Genomic DNA, 20,682 nt, shown 5'->3' with positions numbered 1-20,682 from the left:
ATAAATGAAGTGTGTATTTTATTATAATTACCGTATTAATTGCCGTATAGTCTCTTTAGACTCGGAGAATGATTTGGAAATAAATAAGTAATGTTAAGGGTAAAACAAGAAAAAATAATTGTCTTTTCTTGATATGCTAAAGTGGACAAGTAAAAGTGAATTTATTCTTAATATAGTTAACAAGTAAAAATAAACAGAGCGAGTAGTTGATGATAGTTCAGGTAAAAAACTCTCACAACAAAATTAAAAAAAAAAAAAAAAAGTTAAGAGATGTGTTTTTGACCCTTATCCCAAAAAAAAAAAGTCATTTTCTCTAACTAATTAGGAAATAAAAATGTTTAGTGAATTTTCCTAGCAGTTCTAATCATATTAAAACTTCTTTTAAGCGTTCAGTGATTCTTCAACAAGACTGACTTTAGAACAAACCAAATCCAAACACAACTAATTCTAAAACAAAATTTTCCCTTTTGGTGATTGTTAACCTTGTAACAAGTTATCCAATAGAAACAAATTTACAGAAATAAAAGAGTAAACACCATTCCAATTATCAACTTTTGCTTCCCCTCGTAAACTATAAATATACATATAATATGACATCCAATGCATCAGATAACAATAATGTTTCAAGTATAACAAGAATTAGAAAGTTGACACCATCTTGACAGTAAGTTTGTTCAGTGTACTTTCAATCGGGTAAACAATGAATAAACCTTCAGTATCAAGTACTCATCCTTTGTGATAGCTAGCATTTACCATATTCAGAAGGGAAAAAATTGAATATAGAATCATCAAAATTTAGTCTACCTCTTCAATCCTTGTAAATCCATGCACTCCAAATTTGACACCATCTAGCTATACCTCCTCCGTTAACTTGACGAACAACAAAAAAAGCATTTGATCTGGATTACAACAATCTGTGACAGAGGATTGATACAAATTTCTGTACACAATCATATGAAGATCGGTCTTCATATTTACAAGCTAATACATTTTTCCTTTTTTGACAATGTGAGACACAAACAAGAAGTAGCTAATACTACAACACAAAAGTTCTTACTATCGCCAAGAATATTACTCCGAGGTTAGTTTTACTAATGAGATACGTTGGTGAAAGAGTTTCATACTGCAGGATCTTGCTTCACAAAGCTTTCTTCTATCTTCTCAGTTAGTCATTAACCACACCTTGATATCTTCTATCTTCGTTATGTGGACTAGATTCTATCATCAACATTGTGAGTATTATCGAACAAAGGAAACAGGGAAAAGGTTTGGCAACAACCGCCCTCCATCTGCACGAGAAATAATCCAACATCAGGTGAAAGTTAAGCTAAAATTGCTGTTAGTGACCACCACGGGTCGGTAGCTTACTAAATTTCTCCAACATAAAAAAGGTATCAGCATCGAGTACACTGGTATCCAAAACCAGGATATAGAACATGTAAACAGAGGTTAAAAAAATGTTCTAAGAATTTATTGTTTTCTTCGGTCTATCTTCTATGAAGTTCACTTCACTCAAATAAATTATAATTTTCATAGGTCCTCCATCATACATGCAAGTGAATAGATCAGCAAGGAAGAACAGAACTATGTATAAGAAAAGTAGCACCAAACAAGATCCACAATCATCAAGAAAGCATACAGAAGCAAGGTGAGTACATTACTGTTACTTATCAGAAAATGTACTGCCGGAGACGAGTTTCAATCTGTTTAAGGTACTTCAACAGAAACACTCCTAAAATGAGAACATTAATAGTATTCATAGTATGCAAGTACTCCTAAATACATAGCAGATAATGCTATTTGGTACTAAAGCACAAAGAAACTAATGCAATATGGTATAGCCACACTCTTCTTTTGTCCAGTTTGGTGCATGTTAATATTTCAAAAGTTCAATTCTTTTACTGTATATAATTCTTCACGGCTAAATTGGAAGCTTTCTTAGATATAGAAAGCAAAGAGTAAAATGTACTATTAGGAAAAATTAGAGCCAATAGAACTGTAATCTGGTTCTGAATCATTAAAGGAAATCCGATTCAAAATCATTCAGACGGAAGCACAGTCAAATGCCTCCGAAATGCCTTTATTACTAATCTATTGATGCAGACTCAATAGCTTGCATGGATTCTACAATTGTAAAGCAAGGACTCTAATATGCCCAAGAGGTAGTCAAAGTGCAAAGGACTTCAATCAGCATATGAAGAGGGATGCAAAGAACAAAGACCACATGCAGCTACAGTAAGAATTTACAGAATCTAATTGCAAAAAGAGCAATTCGAGAAAACATTATGATGACTCTGATAATTTACAGGATTTACTAACTATTAATGGTTGCTTACCTGATGTGGCAAAAATGGCTATGCTGCGTATGACATTCAAAACTATATGAATTCCTATGAGGTAGTCAATTGCAGATGGCAAGCTTCGCTGTTGAATCATCAGGCATTCCATAATCAATGCTGAGCTCCCTTAGGGGAGGGATATTCTCCATTGCAAAGAGCATGAGGTGAGGGAAAGATACATTATTATGATCATACAGCACAGGTTGAACTAGAACATTGGGGCTTGAACTGTGACTCATGTAACAGGCTAAATTCCTCATTCTAGATACATCCATCGCAAAATCCAAAGGAGGAATGGAAGGGTACGCCGGTCGGACGTAATTAGAATCTATTTGAGACAAATCTCCCCATTCCGCCCATCTCTCAGCAAAATTACTTGGATAGATTAAACTATCACCATTCATTGTAAATATTTGAGCTTGCTCTTGTGTGAGCACAACACCAGTATATTCACAAATAAAAGACCCTGCTACTATGAGGTCCAACGACCTAACCCCCCAACCAGTCTCCCTAGACCGAAACACTTCAAACCTGTTCCTCACCCCTTTCTGGCTAACTCGATTCCGACAAGTTGACGGACATGAACAATGGGGTCCACATTCAAATATAACTGGCTTTCCTCTCAACAAGATCCCATTCATATCATATGCTAAGTGTCCACCATTTTTCATTGCGCAAAAGCAATTATTCCCACACCCATCAGTGCACTCACAACCTGAACCATTCGCATGCTGATAGACGTGTGGAGGAAATACAGTCTTCAACAGATAGTCAAAACAAGCAGGATCACGATCATTATCAATATCATTGAACAAAAATACAGGCAAATTTTCCTTTCTCCTTGATATATCAAGACTAATATATCCCAGAGGCCTTACCTCTAGCGGTCTGGTCCTGAGAGACTCTGCAAATCTAAGAACAGCACTTCCCATATCTGGCTGATTCTCAATCCTAACAAGCTTAAACTTGTACACTCCAAACCCAGACTTACCCACATCAAACCAAGATTCGGTAATTCTATAGAGTCCGTCATACACATACACTTTACCACTAGAACTACCTGCATATTTAAAGCCACGGATTACCCTCACCTCAATTCCATAGTGCATGCTCCTCTCTAATGCCAAATTCCCACCTTCCAATTTTTGATGCATGACTTGCCGTGAGTTCTTATCCTGTCCACCTTGCCCTGTATATATAATCACATCCCCTGCATCTTCATCATCCTCATAACCTCCCGAAGCAATTACACTTGTGGCAATTGGCTCCCCGTTTGAGCTCTGATTAGCAGGAAGATAATCAATCCCAGCTTGAGGGGTCCCATGTAATCCTACCACACAAAGCTCCATTCGATATATGAACAAGTCACCGACAATCACTCCGGGGATTGCACCAACAGTGCGCTTATCACGATGCAGCCATAGTCCATGTTCCCTCATCATTTGTGCTGCCTTTAAGTCCCCTCTTGCTCTCGTCTGTCTGCTAGGACCACCCAAATGTTGTTGGTTGTTTTCGTCTTCTAAAAATGCAAGAATTCGTAGAGAATCATAAAGCATCCGTGTTTTTCGAAACTGGTCCCGATAAAATTGATCATCCTCCGGTTTAAGATCTGTCACTCTGACCAACTCCGATGACCGCTTCTCATACTTCCTTCTTGCAGCGACGATATCAGAAACCTGAGAATAAGCATGTCAACTGCAGAATCCAAAGTTAAAACTTACGGGTTCACAGCAACCAGTAACTTTTGCGCAAAACTTTGAATGTATGAAAAATTTCACTAAGAATAAGCATGTCAAATGGGCGGTGGGTCGAATCGAAGTTGACAACTTAAAACAGGTCGACCCGAACACCCACCCAAAACATTGCTATATGAGTTAATTTAAATTGACCCGAACTTATCAATGAATTAATCAAGAATGTGCCCTAATTAATTACACTTGTATGGGCTAAATTGAACAAACCTACCTGATAATAAACATGTCAAATGGGCGGTGGGTCGAATCAAAGTTGACAAATTAAACGGGTCGATCCGACCCGACCGACCCAAAAAATTTATTCAGGCAATGTATACATTAGATTAATCTTAACTAAACAATTATCATAACCCCAAATCAACACAAATCAAATTAACAAAAAATTTCTTTAACAACATGACCCAAACTCAAAATGTTCCCTAATTGATTACACATATAATGGGCTAAATTTGAAAACCCTACCTGTGAATCATTGCTAACAGGTACAATTGCTCGACAATTCGGGTCATCAAAAGCCAAACGGGTCGACCCGACCCGACCCAAAACATTGATACGGGCAATAAACCCATTAGACTAATTTTAACTTAACAATTACTATCATAACCCCAAATCAACACAAACCAAACTAACAAAGAAATTCCCTTCTATTTCTTTCACAAAATGACCCAAACTTAGAATGTGCCCTAATTGATTACACATATAATGGGCTAAATTTGAAAGCTCAAATGGGTCGACCCGGCCCGCCCAACCCAAAACATTGATATGGGCAATAAACCCATTAGACCAATTTTAACTTAACAATTACTATCCTATTCCCAAATCAATACAAACGAAAATAACAAAGAAATTCCCTTCTATCTCTTTAACAAAATGACCCAAATGTGCCCTAATTAAATTACACTTATAATGGGCTAAATTTGAAAATCCTACCTGGGTATCATTGCTAACGGGTACAATTGCACGACAATCCGGTTCATCAAAAGCTTCAACAACATCTACATTTCTTTGAGCAAAAGCAGCTCAAACGGGTCGACCCGGCCCGACCCAAAACATTGCTTAGGGCAATAAACGCATTAGATCAATTTCAACTAAAAACACAAACCAAATTTCTATTTCTTTAACAAAATGACCCAATTTAAAATGTGGCCTAATTGATAACACACAATTATAACGGGCTAAAATTTGAAAACCTTACCTGAGAATCATCACTAACGGGTACAATTGCACGACAATCCGGGTCATGAAAAGGTTGAACAACATTTCCATTTGATTGAGCAAAAGCAGTTGTAAATAACTTAGATATTCTATTATATTCCGAATGTACACCACCATTTTCCAACATATTTGTACTTAGTAAAGCTTGAGAACTAGTAGCATTCGCATTACTGAAATTGAAATTCGAATTAGGGTTTGTAAATTCATCAACCGGTTCGGGTTTCGGTTCAATTTTAGGGTAAATAATCTTTGTCGGTGTAGGTAAATTTAGGTCTTCAAATGGAATAACTGAACCCATTTCCATAGAAGAAGAAAAACAAAGAAAACTGGATTTTTTTTAATTTTTTTTTTTTTTTTTTTTGTTAGCTCATGTGAAGAAGAAAGGTTGGGGAAAATTTAGTGTGGTTTTAGGGTTTTGGAGAGTAGTGTTGAGATTTCATTTCTCCATGGAAATGAGAACAAAGGATTTTGTCTGAAAGACAGAAAATATTTGCTCAAATAGAAAGTGAAGGAGTATCTTTACCTTTATTGTGTTACGTAATATCCAATCTGTTTTCAAAAATGTCCTTTTTTTCAAATTTAAGGGTGGATTTAGGAAACTTTAGAAAGTATTACGGTAATTCATTAGTACTTTATCCGGTTCAATTTATGTGATATAATTTGATTAGGCATAAAGTTTAAAAAAGAAATTAATCTTTTAAAATTTTGTATGGCAGTAGATCATTTCATAAAGGGTAAAAGAGAGTTTTAAATTAGATTATTTCTAACTATAGAAATGTATCATTATTTGTTAGACAGACTAAAAAGGAAAGTGTATCATATAAATTGATACAAAAAAAGTAGTATTTTTCTCATATTCTTTATTGTTGATGTAAATAAACAAATTTTAGTTGTCATTAAGAGTAAAATAAACACATTTAGAAAAGTCAATTAGGAAAAAAGAGGAAGAATGTACTATATTGTTTAAAGTGAACTGTTTAAAGTGAAGCGGTAAGTTGATTTTTAGGGAAACTCTTGGTGGTGTAGAATTGAGGTCCTTTTTTTTTTTTTTCCCGTACGGTGTTCGATATCCGTATTGGAGCCCGATTATATCTAGATTCTTATGGGGTAGGGCCCATTTCTAAAAAACGCTTCCTACCAAGAATTTTTTTCGTATCTAGCGCTCGAACTCGAGACCTCCAACGGATCTCATTTCGATGGAAAACAAACAAAACTGGTGAATTTCATTTGCCATGTAAATGAGAAAAGGACAGATGATTTTGGAATGACTCAAGTTTTAAGATCTTAGCTAAGAGATATTTTCTGGCAATCTCAAGCTTTTTTTGCTTATATTTTCGCACTTACATAAAAAATTTAAAACTTTATCCTAAAAAGAAAAAACTCACCCTCCAATGTCCATTTTCTTCCATTGTTGAGTTCAGAAGTTCTTGGTTCCAAATTTGTGAATGCAACCAAAGTTTAATTTGTTGGTGATTTTTTGTAAAATTGAGTAAGTGTTACTCATTAGTATTTAATCAGTTGCTAAATGCTAGTATTTGAAATGAGATTGATGGAAGATATTTGAAACGTCATTGTTAGTTGTGTTAGAGTTGATAATTTGTAATATAAAAACTTACTTCTTGTTATTAAGCGGACATTGTTCAAAATCATTAGAAACATATTAGGAAAGCTAAATACCAAATTCTGAAATTATTGAAGGTGATTTTGGGAGATTTTAGATCACCCATAACTGTTCCCTCCGAAACATTCGATAAAATTGGAACGACACATAGAAAATTAGCATACCCCTGTGCAATGATGACACGCTCAAATTGAGAAATGATTCAAATTGAAGAAGAAGGAAAGAAAGATCGCACTATAACCTTCCACAAGAAGAAAAATGTGGTCTTGCAGACTGTTAGAGTTGTAAAGCTACAGAGTTGTTCGAACAACTAGTAAAGTTATTCTAACAATTATTGAAATTGTACAATAACTAAGCAAGATTTAAAGTTGTCGGAACACCTACTAAATTGATCCCAACAACTTTAGTAGTTGTTTAGATTATTCCATCTATTAAAACTATTAAAAATGTTTTAATAACTACTGAAATTGTTAGACTAACGTTAGTCTATTATTCCAACAATAACTAAGCATGTATGTCTAGCTTTGCTCCATTATTTTTGCATGTTCCCTATGATGACCTACTATTATGGAAGTAGCTATCCATGTTGATCCTTGTCTAGTAATTTATAGAGCTGGTTGTTTATTGCATGATTCTATTAATTGTAGTTGTAACAATCTTATTTAGCTAATTCAAAGGTTGTGTTTGATAGGTTGATTTTAATGTTAACAAATTAATATAGTCGACCTTTACTTAGTTACTTAATTTTTATTTTATTTTTTTGTTTTGTTGACAACATAGAACAACTAGTAATTACTTTACTACTATATAGAAGCACCACTTTGGTGCAACACCTACATATTATTAAACACAAATCAACTAATATTTGATCCAACCAATATTAAAAAAATAAACAATGTTACGAGATTTTTAGTAGCAAACACTAATATAATAAAGTTTTAGATACGGAACATTACAATTTAGTTGTGGGCCCACATATTAAACACAAACCAACCAATATTAAAAAAAAAAAAAAAAAAGGTAAAAAAAGTGCAACCCACCGTCTCCAAACTCACGGGTAAAAAAAAAGTGGACCCCATATTAACAAAATCAAGCAACATAAAAAAAAAGTGAATCCTATTAAAAAACAAACAAAAAAAAAAGGTGCAAATTTTGTATTCGTAACAAACACTAATATAATAAAGTTTTATATACGGATCACAAACTACAATGTTATATTAATCGTGTTTTGAACATTAAAAAAAATAAAGTAAAAAAGTCTATTATTCCAGACAATTAATAAAAACAATATAAAAAAAAAATAAGTGAATCCCATATTAAAAAACAAACAATGTCAAAAAAAACGTACGGACTTTGTATTCGTAGCAAACACTAATATAATAAAGTTTTAGCTCCAAATTATTTATATTAATCGTGTTTTGAACATAGTGTGTGTATATATATATATATATATATATATTATCCATGTGCAAACTAATAATGTCCAAAACCTACTAGCAATATAAAAAATGGGCCCATATTAATCAAAATACAATAAAAAAAAAAAAAAAAAAAAAGTGAACCCCATATTAAAAAAAAAAAATAATGTCCAAAAAAAAAGGACTAGCCATATTGATCCTTGTCTCAAAAGTAACCATACGAGCTTTTTTTTTTTTATATTATAGATCTAATCTAAATATTGGTTGTTCCCGCCATGTCATTTATTTGTTATGTTCACTAAAATAAATATACTTAAAATATTTATATTTTAAAATAAGATATAATAATGTGAAAAGAGATTAATGTCGTAAAAAAAAATCAAATAGACATCAAATAATGAATAAAGTAAATTAGTCAAATTATAATTTAATCGACGTTTTCTTAAAAAACCATGCAAAAGACAATGACAAGGTTGTATTTATCAAAAATTAAAAAATAGTATTTCATCATTTAAATAGAAAATCAATTTCTATTTTGTTTCGTTTTAACATATAAAATTAATTTAATAATTTATTAGAATTATCCAAATCAAAATTTGATAAAAAATAATAAGTATTTTACACCTTTAAATTAATCGAATTAAAATTGAAAATATAGCTTAAATATTGCTATTGTTTTATTTGAAAATAGTTTTTTAAACAAGTCTTCTCTTTTAAAAATATTAATAAATTTGCCGATTTTGTATTTAGCAAACATTAATATAATTTTTAGATACAACATGTTATGAACGTGTTTTGAACATAATATATAGTCTATATATATATATTTTAAAAGTAATAATTTAAACCCGTGCCGTCTAGTATATTTTAAAAGACCAACTATATTAAAATCCAAGACCTATATGGAAAGAATGAAATTATATGTCAAAATTTGATACACTCTTTCTTTTTTCTTGAAAAATTGAGGGAGGGGTCTTGGGGAAGGGGATATGGGCAGGGTTGACTCAAGGGAGAAGCTAGTAAATTTTTTGCTTTAGGCCCCCAAATTTTTTAGGCCTCACAATTTTTAAGGATGAATTTTATGATTTCGTTTTCTCTTAGACAATATTGAAGAGGGTAAAAAAAGTCCAAAATTTATATAATAAAAGATAGAAAAGAAACCTATCTACTTTTTAAAGGAAATATTTTAGAAATTTTGAACTAAACTATTCAAATCTTCATATTATAAAATAAAACTTTTACACCAACATCCAATGTAATATATTTAAACACATGGTTAACATCTTATTAACTTGAATTAATCCTCACTATTATAAATATTAATGTTTCTATGTGAAGTAAAAGGCAACAATTATAAAAAATAAAAAGTCAATACTTTTTATTAATGTGTGTTTATATACTTAAGCCCATAGATTAAATTTAGTATTAGACAACTAATTTTATTGAGACGTCCTTGGATATGGGGAGGGATTAAAATGTGAAGAATCGAATACTCACGAAGAAGGTGAAAAATGATATACTTATTTATGAGAGAAATTATGAAATCAAGCAAAATATGAAGATATGGTTTGAATTTTTAAGAAATAAATCTATCCGAAATAAAGTATTTATACCAAATCAATAGATCTGGTAAATGTCCCGTGCATGTAGACACTTGCCCAATTTAAAACATTATGAAAGGGAATTAAAAAGATTTTGAGCATTAATATGAAAGGTATCAGACCAGACGCCGTCCAATGGAAGTCCCTTAATTATAGTAAGGTTTACAAAGTCTGGTTGAGATTTTCTTTTTCTCCATGGAAATGAGAAAATGACAGAGGATTTTGTCTAAAAGAAAGAGAGAAAATGTTACTCAAATAGAAAAATAAAGGAATCTTTTATTATCTTTATAGGGTTATGTAAATACTGTACTTACTATATCCAATCTAATTTAAAAGTTGTCCTTTTTTCAAATTTAAGGATGGACTTAGGAAATTAGGACAAATGTTAATGCAATTCATTATTTTTTCATATGTACTCTTGCTCTAATAATAAATGATATAAAACTTATTTTAAAGAGATATAAAAGGGGTAATATTATTAAATAATTTTCTTAAATTAATACTATTGAATAAATTTTTAATAGGTATGTCTAAACATTAAACAATAGTTAAAATGGAGTGAAAATATTAACAGGTCCTCTAATTAAAAGTGATATTTGAGTCCATTTGTTTAAGAAAAAAGCAACTCGAGTTTTATGGGAACTTTACACTGTATGTCAATTATGGAAAAATATTTATCCGATTTAGCCCCTTTTTTTTAATTACCTGCCATAGCCATTTTTTTTCCTCTTCATTTTTTTCCTTCCTCCCACTACACTTTTATATGTGATTTTTTTTCTTTCCATTTTACAACTACAGCTATGTTCTTGTTTTTCCATTTACTTTGTTCTTGCTAGATGTAGTCCATTTTCTGGTGCGGTGTTTGCATATGAGGCTAGATGCATGCACCATCTTTTCATCTTCTGAAAGTCTCACATGCATTCTTGATTATGGAAAAAAAAAATCACATATACACGTTTCTCCGTGTATATGTTAAACTTCCCCAGGTGGTTCAGGTTCTATCCTTTGCGTTAGAAGTGAGTGGCGCCGATTCCCCAAAGCTTATACATTATTATACACTTTTATACTAGTCTTATACATTATTATACACTTTTATACAAGCTTTATACATTGTCTACAGTAGATGTATAAAGTTGTATATTGTTGTATAATATTGTATACTAGTCTTATACATTATTATACGCTTTTATACAAGCTTTATACATTGTCTAAAGTAGATGTATAAAGTTGTATATTGTTGTATAAAGGTGAATGTTCAAGTTAGGCCATGAAATGTTGGGCTGTAGGTTTGTAATTTAAAATATGGGCTATGAATATGGAATTTTAACCCATAAATTGTTTATAAGTGAAATTTTCCCAAGTTTTAATTCTTAGCTAAGAAATATTTTTTGGCAATCACAAACTTTTCTTATTTATATTTTCGTACTGATGTATAAAACTAAAGATTTGTCCAATAAAATAAAAACACCCATCCAACATCCTTGTTCTTCTATTGTGGAGTTGTAAGTTCTGGGTTCTAAATTTGTGAATGAAATCAAAGATTGTTGGTGATTTGTTGTACAATTAAGTGAATGTTATTCATTTGTGCTTAATCAATTTTTAAATACTGTTTGGAATAAAATTGATGGAAGAAATTTGAAACGTGATTGTTAGTTATGTTGGAGTAGAAAATTGAATAAAAAAAATTAATTATTATATTTGAGCAGTGTTTTAAAAGGTGTTTTTTGGGCGAGCCTCGAGGGGGGAGGTTGTAGTAAAATTGCACCTAGGCGATCTGGGGATGCAAACGTAAGCCCCATCATTCTAGGCAAACACTTAGGCGTGAGCGAGTTTTTGCTTTGGGGCGTAAGCCCAGAAAATCTCTCCAAATTAGAGTTCAAATTGGTAAATAAATATGTAATTTAATGCCACAAACTATAAAATTTAGCTTTTAAAACTTAATTGCCAAAAAAAAAAATTACACTTAGCCCTAATTTGTGTTCCTTTTCTTTGTCTTCTAGAGGGTAACTGGGAAAATGATCAATTTGTAAATTATAATAAAAAAGGCTTCATCGATCATCAATTGTTTTGATTCGACACACTTTAATTTTAGATCCTTCTTCATCTTTTTTCTCTTTCAAGTTAGTTTATAAGTTTCTACTCAAATGTTTGTCAAAGTCTCATTAGTTTCTTTTAGCTGAAAAAGTTCTGGTTAGTTTTTGGTCAATTGTTGATTCTCATTAGCATTTTAAGATGAAATTGTTCCATATATATTTACTTATTTTATATTTTCTTGAAATTTTTATAATTTTTTTATGTAATTTTGATCTTCTTTTTATGTTTATTGATATTAATTTATAAAGTATTAAAAATTAAAGATTCATAGGGCCTACGTCCAGTGACTCAAAGGCTTAATTACGTCTCTCCCGTATAAGGAATAATGCCTAGCCTCGCGCCAACGCCTTTTAAAACACTGCTTCTAAGCTTGTGTTGTTCAAGATCATTAGAAATGTCTTAGGGAAGCTAGATATACCAAATTTTGAGATCATTTAAAGGTGATTTTAGATCACCCCAACCATCCACAAGAAGAACAATGTGTTCTTCCGGACCATTAGAGTTGTGAAATTGTTTCTCCAACTATTAAAGTTATTATAATAACTACTGAAATTGGACAGTAGCTTTTAAGCAAGATTTAAAGTTGCTGGAACACATATTAAATTTATCCCAACAACTCTAGTAGTAGTTGTTTAAATTGTTCCTAACTATTAAAATTGTTTTAACAACTACTGAAATTTTAGTAGTAGTAGTTTAAATTGTTCCTAGCTATTAAAATTGTTTTAACAACTGCTGAAATTGTTCAACAATTTTAGTCTATTATTCCAATAATAACTAAGCATGTATTTCTAGCTTCGCTCCATTATTTTTGCATGTTCCCTATCATGACCTACTATTATGGAAGTAGCTAGCCAACTCGATCCTTAATTGTAATTGTAACAATTTTATTTCTGCTAATCCAAAGGTTGTATTTGATAAGTTGATTTTAATATTAACAAATTACATAGTCAACATTCACTTAGTTACATGATTCTTTTTTGTTTTGTTGATAAAATAGAACAAATTGAAATATATTTTAAAAGGTCGATTATATTAAAATCCAAGACCTATATGGAAAGAACGGAATTATATGTTAAAATTTGATATACTCTTTCTTTTTTTTGTGAAAAATTGTGAGAGGGGGATTGGGGAAGGTGATATGAGGAGGGTATTACAATGTGGGAATCGAACCCTCACCAAGAAGGTGAAATTTGATATACTTATTTAAGGGTTAAATGATGAAATCAAGCAAAATATGAAAGACATGGTTTAAACACAGAAATAATAAATCTACTTGAAATAGAGTATTTACATCAAATCAATAGATGCATGACAAATGTCTGTATATTCGCAGTAATCACTTAATCGTGACTAATTAATGTATATCATTATTTTATTAAATCACTTAATTATGGTACGTTAAATTGATATGGTAAACGTCCTATACATGTAGACACTTACCCAATTTAAAAACATTATGAAAGGAAATAAAGAAAAAATTAGAGTATTAAATATGAAAGGTATTAGACCAGACACGGTGCAATGGAAGTTGCTTAATTTTTTGGAACTTTGAATTTGGTGCAAAATAAATCTCCAAATTTAAATGGAAATATTCTCGAAACAGTTCATAATCACTAAAAAAAAGTTGTTTTGATTCAGCCATTGCATTCTTTGGAAAAAATGAGATGAAAGAAGTTTGAAAGACATTTTAGCAAATGAAATGATGAAATCTTTAAACATAAGTAAAAGATATTATAGCTAGATCTCCTAAAATTGAAATAATATATACGGACCTTCATTAATTGTCATATTCTTTCAATTACTCTCCCTTCTTATATGGCCACATTACTAAAAATATATATCTCAAATTATTTGTTCATTTACAAAATTAAGATAAAATTAATTAAATTTTTTCCATCTTACCCTTAGTATTAAAAATTCTTGAAAATAGTCAATATTTATCATAATGTATTTATTGGAGAGATATAGCGGTAAGATAGTTAAATACATATTTTATTTATGGAGCGTGCAAAAGGAAAAGTGGCCAAGTAATAGAGACGGAGGGAGTACATATTTTAAGTTTGTAAAAATTCTATGACACCATCTAATTTGTTCAAATTTAAATTGGGTAGGGTATCCTATACACAGCGCATATTTTTTCATGTCATTTCTTTTAAATCGTGTTTTTATTTTTATTTTTTTATTTCTTTATCTCTACCATTGAGAGTGTTAAAAATGATAAGAAGATATCAAAGGATTTAATACATCATTAATGACAAATAATATTATATGAAAATATATTCCCATTATTAAAAGATTTTTTTTACATATACAAAGTGCGATGAATCTAACATTTGGTATTAAAATTTTCTAAGCACGTACAAAAATTTTCATTTTATATAAAGAATACATGTTAAAGTTAAGTTTTCCATTGAAAATATTTTTATCACATTAAGCATTTAAAAAATTATTTTTTGAATAATTTTTTCCTATATAGACAAATTATATTTAAACGTTAAATGTTGCGACAATGGGTAAAAGTCAATCACTATAAAATTAAAATAAATATGAAACAAGTCAAATTATTATAAAGAGATCTGACTATATTACATTATCTTTTAGGTAAAAGTATTTATACCTTAGGATCCACGCTCAAAGTATTGTGTCACGAACTATACACATGTCACAAGCAAGAGCATCCACAAAACAAGAATTGATTCTAGTTAGGTGAGGTTGCTCTCCTTGTTACATGTGCACAGTGGGTGACACATGTGTGGGGGTACTTTTTGCCTAAAGGATAACTATTAAATTAATTTTAAACATACATATTGTGTTTGAGAAAATAAACAAAAACAAAAAAGACTAACAAAAACAAAGGAAGAAAACAAAGTTGTTTTGCATAAAAAAAATCCGTCTCAATTTATGTGATATAATTTGATTAAGCACGAAATTTAGAAAAGAGAGGAAGACTTTTAAAATGTATGATTTAAAATAATCCATAGATATTTGTGTGGCTGTAAATCATTAGTGAAGTTTTAAGTTAAAATTATTTCTAAATATAGAAATGTATCGTTTTTTTTCAGGACGGTCTAACGAAAAAAGTGTATCACATAAATTGAGACATAGGAAATACCTTGATATGATCTATATTTTTTAATTAAGAGCCTTCTTTTGTCCCTTTTGGGGACATTCAATAAAATAGAACAATCTCCTGTTTGTAAGGAAAAACCAAAAAATTAATATTTCTATAAGAAAAGAATTTTGGAAAGTAAAGAATAACACAAGTGACGTGTCTAGGGCCACCTGCCACAAAACCCGGGAAATTTTAGTTGTCATCCAGTTGTATTTGAATTTCAGATTTTTGGCTCCAAATTTTGAATAAAGTGAAATTTTTGTATCTGTTTTGAACTTTTCTTTGCGAAAATTTTGTAACATTAACAATCGTAATCTATTTTTTGGACCATAATTTATTTCTTTTACTTTTCTTGTGTTTTGTGTTTTATCCAACTTGATTTCTTTGAAAGAGTTCATGTCAAATACTTTTTGCCCTTAAAATTCACTTTTAAACACACATATTGTGCTCACAAAAAAGACTAACAAAAACAAAGGAAGAAAACAGTTGTTTTTAAAAAATAATAAATGAAGTACATAATTTACCAATATGCTCATATTAATTAGTGCATATTTTTATTGGATTTGAAAAATGATTTGAAGTGAGTAATTAATATTATGGGTAAAACAGGAAAAATAAAATTATCTTCTCTTGATATCTTTAAAAAGTGACAAGTAAAAATGAAAATTTATTTTTTGAAACATTTGAAGATAAAAGTGATTTGGAGTATTCATTTTCCCTCTTAATTTATGGATATTTTTTGATTTTTTTCGATTTCTTGGAAAAAATGATCGTTTTTATTACTCTCTCTGTTCATATTTATTTGTCCAGTTTAGAAAATCAAGACTCTTAGTTTTTAATTTACCTTATTATTTACTATAATTACTTTTCAATGCATTTTCCAAAACGTTTCATTTATTATATTCAAAGATTAATATAGTAAAATTGTCATTTTATTTTTAATTTCTTAATAAGCGTGTCAAATCAATATATGACAAATAAAAATGGACTGTCGGAATATCATTACTTAGTAGGCGTTTGGCCATAGAAACCAAAAACAATTTCATTTTTTTTTGGAATTTTTGAAGTTGGAGTTATGTTTGGCCATAGTTTTTGGAAATAATATTTGGTCCTTGAAATGTACTTTTTCTCAAAAACATGAAGTGAAAGACGTGAAAAATAAAGTTTTGGTTATTTTTTAAATTCCAAATAAAATTTCAAATTGTATTTGAAATTTTAATGGCCAAACACCATCAAGTGAAAAAAGTAAAAAAAAATTCCGAAAAAAAGCAGAATAATACTAATGGCCAAACGGATCCTTTGTATTTGCACATGATCAAGGGCTTGCCTAGAAACGGGTTTCAACTTCTGGCTAAGACGTCACTTTTAACATTCTTTGCCTTTTTAAATGCCAAGTGAAGACGTACATTATGGCCAAGTAAAGACATACATTTCAAACTAATCGCTCTTGCACTCTAAGCAGTGGCAGATTTACAATTTTTGCTGAGAGGATTTGAAAAATAAAATGTAATTATTGGGAAAATTTGAAAATTCAAGGTGAATTTTAAACACTCTAAATCACTGAACCAACCTCTTCTCTTGTATTCAGAGTATTCAAAATTTATATATGTACATAAAAGATAAAAAAAAATACCTTATATATATGGTGTAATTTTTTGCTAAGGGTGCGGGTGAACACCCTCGGTGGGCCCTAGATCCGCCCCGGACTCTAGGTAGTTTAATCTCAAAAGCTTATGGTTTTTTAGGGTCATGTGAAGACGTACATTTCGAACAAATTCGTCCTTATGCTCCTAGTAATTTGATCTCAATAAACATTTGGCTTTTGAGTTATCATTTTAACCCGTTTAGTCCGAAGCAGAGATGGTCTTATAAATATGTTGGTTTATGTGAAGGTAGTAGATTGTAATAACTTTGGTTTTACATACATGGAAGTATTAGATTACAGTAATATATGATTACAGTAATATATATTGAAGACTTGGACCCGCTTGGCCATGAATTTTTTTTGCCCTTTTCCGGAAAATTATTTGACTTTATTTGAAAATCAACGTTTGGCCGTGAAAATTCTAAAAACCTTGTTTTTACTTTTTTTACTTCCAGTACACTCAACCAATCAACTATTCTTTGCAAAAACTATAATCAAACACAACTTCATCTTCAACTCCAACTTCAAAATTCCAAATAAAGTGAAAAATATTTGGTTTCCATGACCAACGCCTACTTTGATTATAGTAATCTTTAGTTACACAAGAAGTATGCACTTGGACAAAATCCTAACTAATGGTTCCTATTGTCTAGTGCTTACAAAATGATTATTTATGCCTAGGGAGATCAATTTTAGTAATTCGCTATTAAGTTGAAGTGTCAAAATTCTTATTTCCATTTAGCAATTTAATTATTGTGATCAGATAAAATTATAAATCCGTAATATTACTTTCTTGCGTAGTCCCAGAAAAAAAAAATCATGAGGATTTGTCCTGATTCCTTGTCACAACAATGGAACAAATTATTACAACGTCCAAAAGAATTACTACTTATCTCTATTACTTTCACTTTCATTTGAACGAAAACGAGAAAAGAAGATAAACATTGTGTATCCAATTTCAGAATCATGACATCTATGCCCCCCCCCCCCCCCCACAAAAAAAAAATCGATGAGAATTAATAATAATAATAAAAAACTTGATCTAAGATTTTGTAAAAAATTTATGAAAAGTAGTCAAAGACTTCTTAAACTAATCATTTATGTTCAAGTTTCTGTAGAGGTTTAAAATGTAAGCTTTTCACAGAGGGAGTTCAGTGAATTAAAAAAATAGTCAAAGGTTAAACAATACTCATACCATATATTTGAATCAAGTAACCTAATCAATAAGCAACAGTTAAATAAAATTAATCAACAATTATTTTATTTCTGTCTGGATGTTCTAATTTATTGTAAATATATATATTGAATGGACAAGTCCAACCATAGCTTATTCAACATAGCATAAAGTTATAACCCTCCCCAATCCCAAACCCAACCCACAAAAAAAAAAAAAAAAAAAAAAAAAGACACAAACAAACAAAGAAAAGGCAAGATGATCACAATAGTAAGTACATTAAATGGGCTTACTATGGAGGACTACTGTCTCAATAGTAAGCCCAGGCCCAAATGATAAAAGGACACCCAAGTCCAGCCCTTCACCAGTAGTTTTCAGCCCATCTCTAGTGGACTTCTTTCTAATCTCATCCAATATGAATAGAACACATGCACTCGACATATTCCCGAAGTCACGAAGGATATTCCTCGTGGCCCGTAACTTTTCGGGCTCAAGGCCCAATTTGTTTTCGACCTGATCCACAATTGCATTCCCTCCTGGGTGAAGAATCCAAAAAAGTGAGTTCCAATCTGATATTCCCAAAGGCTCCAATGCCTTAGTTAAGCAACTCTCAACATTTTTAGCAATGGTTGGAGGTACACCTTTTGTACAATGAAATGTAAGGCCCATTTCGCGAAGGTGTAACGCGAGGTGACAATCCCCGTTGGGGACGAAAGTTTGGGCCGCCGACACAATCTCAAAAACGGGCTTCTCCAAATCAGGCTTTGGGTCCGATCCAACTATTATAGCGGCCGCCCCATCTCCAAACAATGCTTGGGCCACAAGATTATCAACATGAGATTCACTAGGCCCACGAAACCCTATCGCGGAGCTCTCAGCACACACGACTAGGATCCGGGCCCCCTTGTTATTCTCCGCCAGGTCCTTGGCTAATCGGAGCATGGTGCCACCAGCAAAACAACCTTGTTGGTACATCATCAGGCGTTGAACGGATGGGCCTAGGCCCAATAGCTTAATGAGCTGGTAATCGGCCCCGGGCATGTCCACACCACTTCTAGTGCAAAAGACTAAATGGGTTATTGTGGACTTGGGTTGGGCCCATTCTTCTATGGCCTTGAGTGCAGCCTCTTTACCAAGCTTGGGAATTTCGGACACCAATATATCTTGCCTAATATCTAAGGATGGTTCACTATAAGAGCACAAATTAGGATTTTTCTTCAATATTTCCTCTGTCAAAAGCATGTGCCTTTTCTTTATCATTGTTCTGCTGCCTGTATATCACATGGAGTATAAAGATATTTATTCATATGTGCTCTTGACAGGGGGAAATTATCATTTTTTTGGGTGCAAAGATTAAAGAAAAAAGGAAAAAGAAAGACGCAACAATTTTTCTTTTAAGAAAACTAGCACGTTAGAAAATTATCAGCCAACATGAAGAGAGTTTATTAGAGTAATAAAATCTTTCAGCGTTGCGCTAATTCAGATTAGTTAGCCAAACAGGTACCGAACACCCGATGCAAAACCAAAAAACACAAAGTCTCGAATCAAATTAAAGGGATAACACATTATTATTAATTAGAGTTTGATCTGTTACTCGGGAGGCTGAGTCAGAGCAAATATTCACGGCTATTTGACACCTTAGGTGACGTATATATGAGTCGGCCATGCATATCATATATAGACAAACATGTTATGTTATGTACATCGATAGTATAAACAACAATGTATTCCGTCGTTGTGTTTAACTACTTGTAACATGCTTTTAAATTGATTTAAATTTTGTACATGCATCGTTACCGTATGGTTTGTTTACGCCACCAGGTTAAGATTATTTATAACAAGAAGTAATTTTACTATAATATTCTTAATTTGGTAACTTCGAATAATCATGCAGTAAATGGCCTATTTTAACCTGTTAGAGCACGTAGATATATTGTGTAAAGTTATTTACAATGTCAGTATATATATAAGTTAAATCCCGATTCTTTCCGATTATCAATATAAATCTACACTTAGTATACACCATATAATATCGAAAACTCGTGAACAAGAGAAAGAAGAAAATAGCAACATCTAATGCAAAGCATGATCAAAATAAGGAGAATAACTCACAAATACGTCGAAATTTTTCTCTGAGATCCACCAAATGATCACTATTTGTAACCCTAAAATAATAATCAGGATATGAGCTTTGATCAATCCAATGTGAAGGAGTAGCTGTTCCAATTGCCAAAACTAGTGCTGGACCCTCTGATTTTTGAGATTTGAATGCTTGTTTACCATTTTCCATCTTCATTTTTTTTTCCAGATTTAACATGAGTTAATGAAGATGGAAAGAGGCCAAAAAATCAAAGGCAGCTTTTAGTAGTGATAATGCAGTGCAAAGACAATGCTTGATTCATTAGCCTTCATATATAGAAGATAAACAATGCAACTACTTAGGGAAGTGACGTAACACTCCCTCCAATGAACACAGATTTAATAAAGGGACCTACTTCGATTTTGTATATATTTTTGTGAAGTACTCGTATAACTATATTACGTATGCCAACATATTGGGAGTTGATAAGAAAAAGAAGTTACCTATGGGGTAGGGGTGGGCATGGTATGGTAGATATTTATTATCATACCGAAATCGAAATTTTTTATATCGCGGTTGTAGATGATGAAATTTTATTAAAAGTAAATTCACAAGAAATTCGAATTATA

General features: G+C 31.5%; 2 protein-coding genes and 1 non-coding gene across 3 annotated transcripts; 1 reads left to right on the top strand and 2 right to left on the bottom strand.

The window, feature by feature from the left end:
- Positions 1-603: 603 nt before the first annotated feature.
- On the bottom strand, positions 604-5,816 carry LOC132039022 (histone-lysine N-methyltransferase family member SUVH9-like). The gene is made up of 3 exons (XM_059429555.1): positions 5,289-5,816; positions 2,337-4,015; positions 604-1,289 (listed from the first exon to the last, which is right to left on the bottom strand). Exons 1-2 carry the CDS (start codon positions 5,610-5,612, stop codon positions 2,402-2,404), a joined length of 1,938 nt encoding a protein of 645 aa, XP_059285538.1. The 5' UTR covers positions 5,613-5,816; the 3' UTR covers positions 604-1,289; positions 2,337-2,401.
- Positions 5,817-7,039: 1,223 nt separating this feature from the next.
- LOC132041271 (U6 spliceosomal RNA) lies at positions 7,040-7,141 on the top strand. The gene has a single exon (XR_009410971.1). It is a non-coding gene; the product is annotated as a U6 spliceosomal RNA (small nuclear RNA).
- An 11,044-nt stretch (positions 7,142-18,185) lies between these two features.
- Positions 18,186-20,367, bottom strand: LOC132040842 (chalcone synthase B). Its single transcript, XM_059431523.1, has 2 exons — positions 20,086-20,367; positions 18,186-19,244 (listed from the first exon to the last, which is right to left on the bottom strand). Exons 1-2 carry the CDS (start codon positions 20,288-20,290, stop codon positions 18,253-18,255), a joined length of 1,197 nt encoding a protein of 398 aa, XP_059287506.1. The 5' UTR covers positions 20,291-20,367; the 3' UTR covers positions 18,186-18,252.
- Positions 20,368-20,682: the final 315 nt, after the last annotated feature.

This window comes from Lycium ferocissimum, chromosome 12 (genome assembly GCF_029784015.1).
Source record: "Lycium ferocissimum isolate CSIRO_LF1 chromosome 12, AGI_CSIRO_Lferr_CH_V1, whole genome shotgun sequence".
Lineage (NCBI taxonomy): Eukaryota > Viridiplantae > Streptophyta > Magnoliopsida > Solanales > Solanaceae > Lycium > Lycium ferocissimum.
Note: the sequence above shows the minus strand (reverse complement) of the source record. Positions and strands in the feature narration are given on the sequence as shown.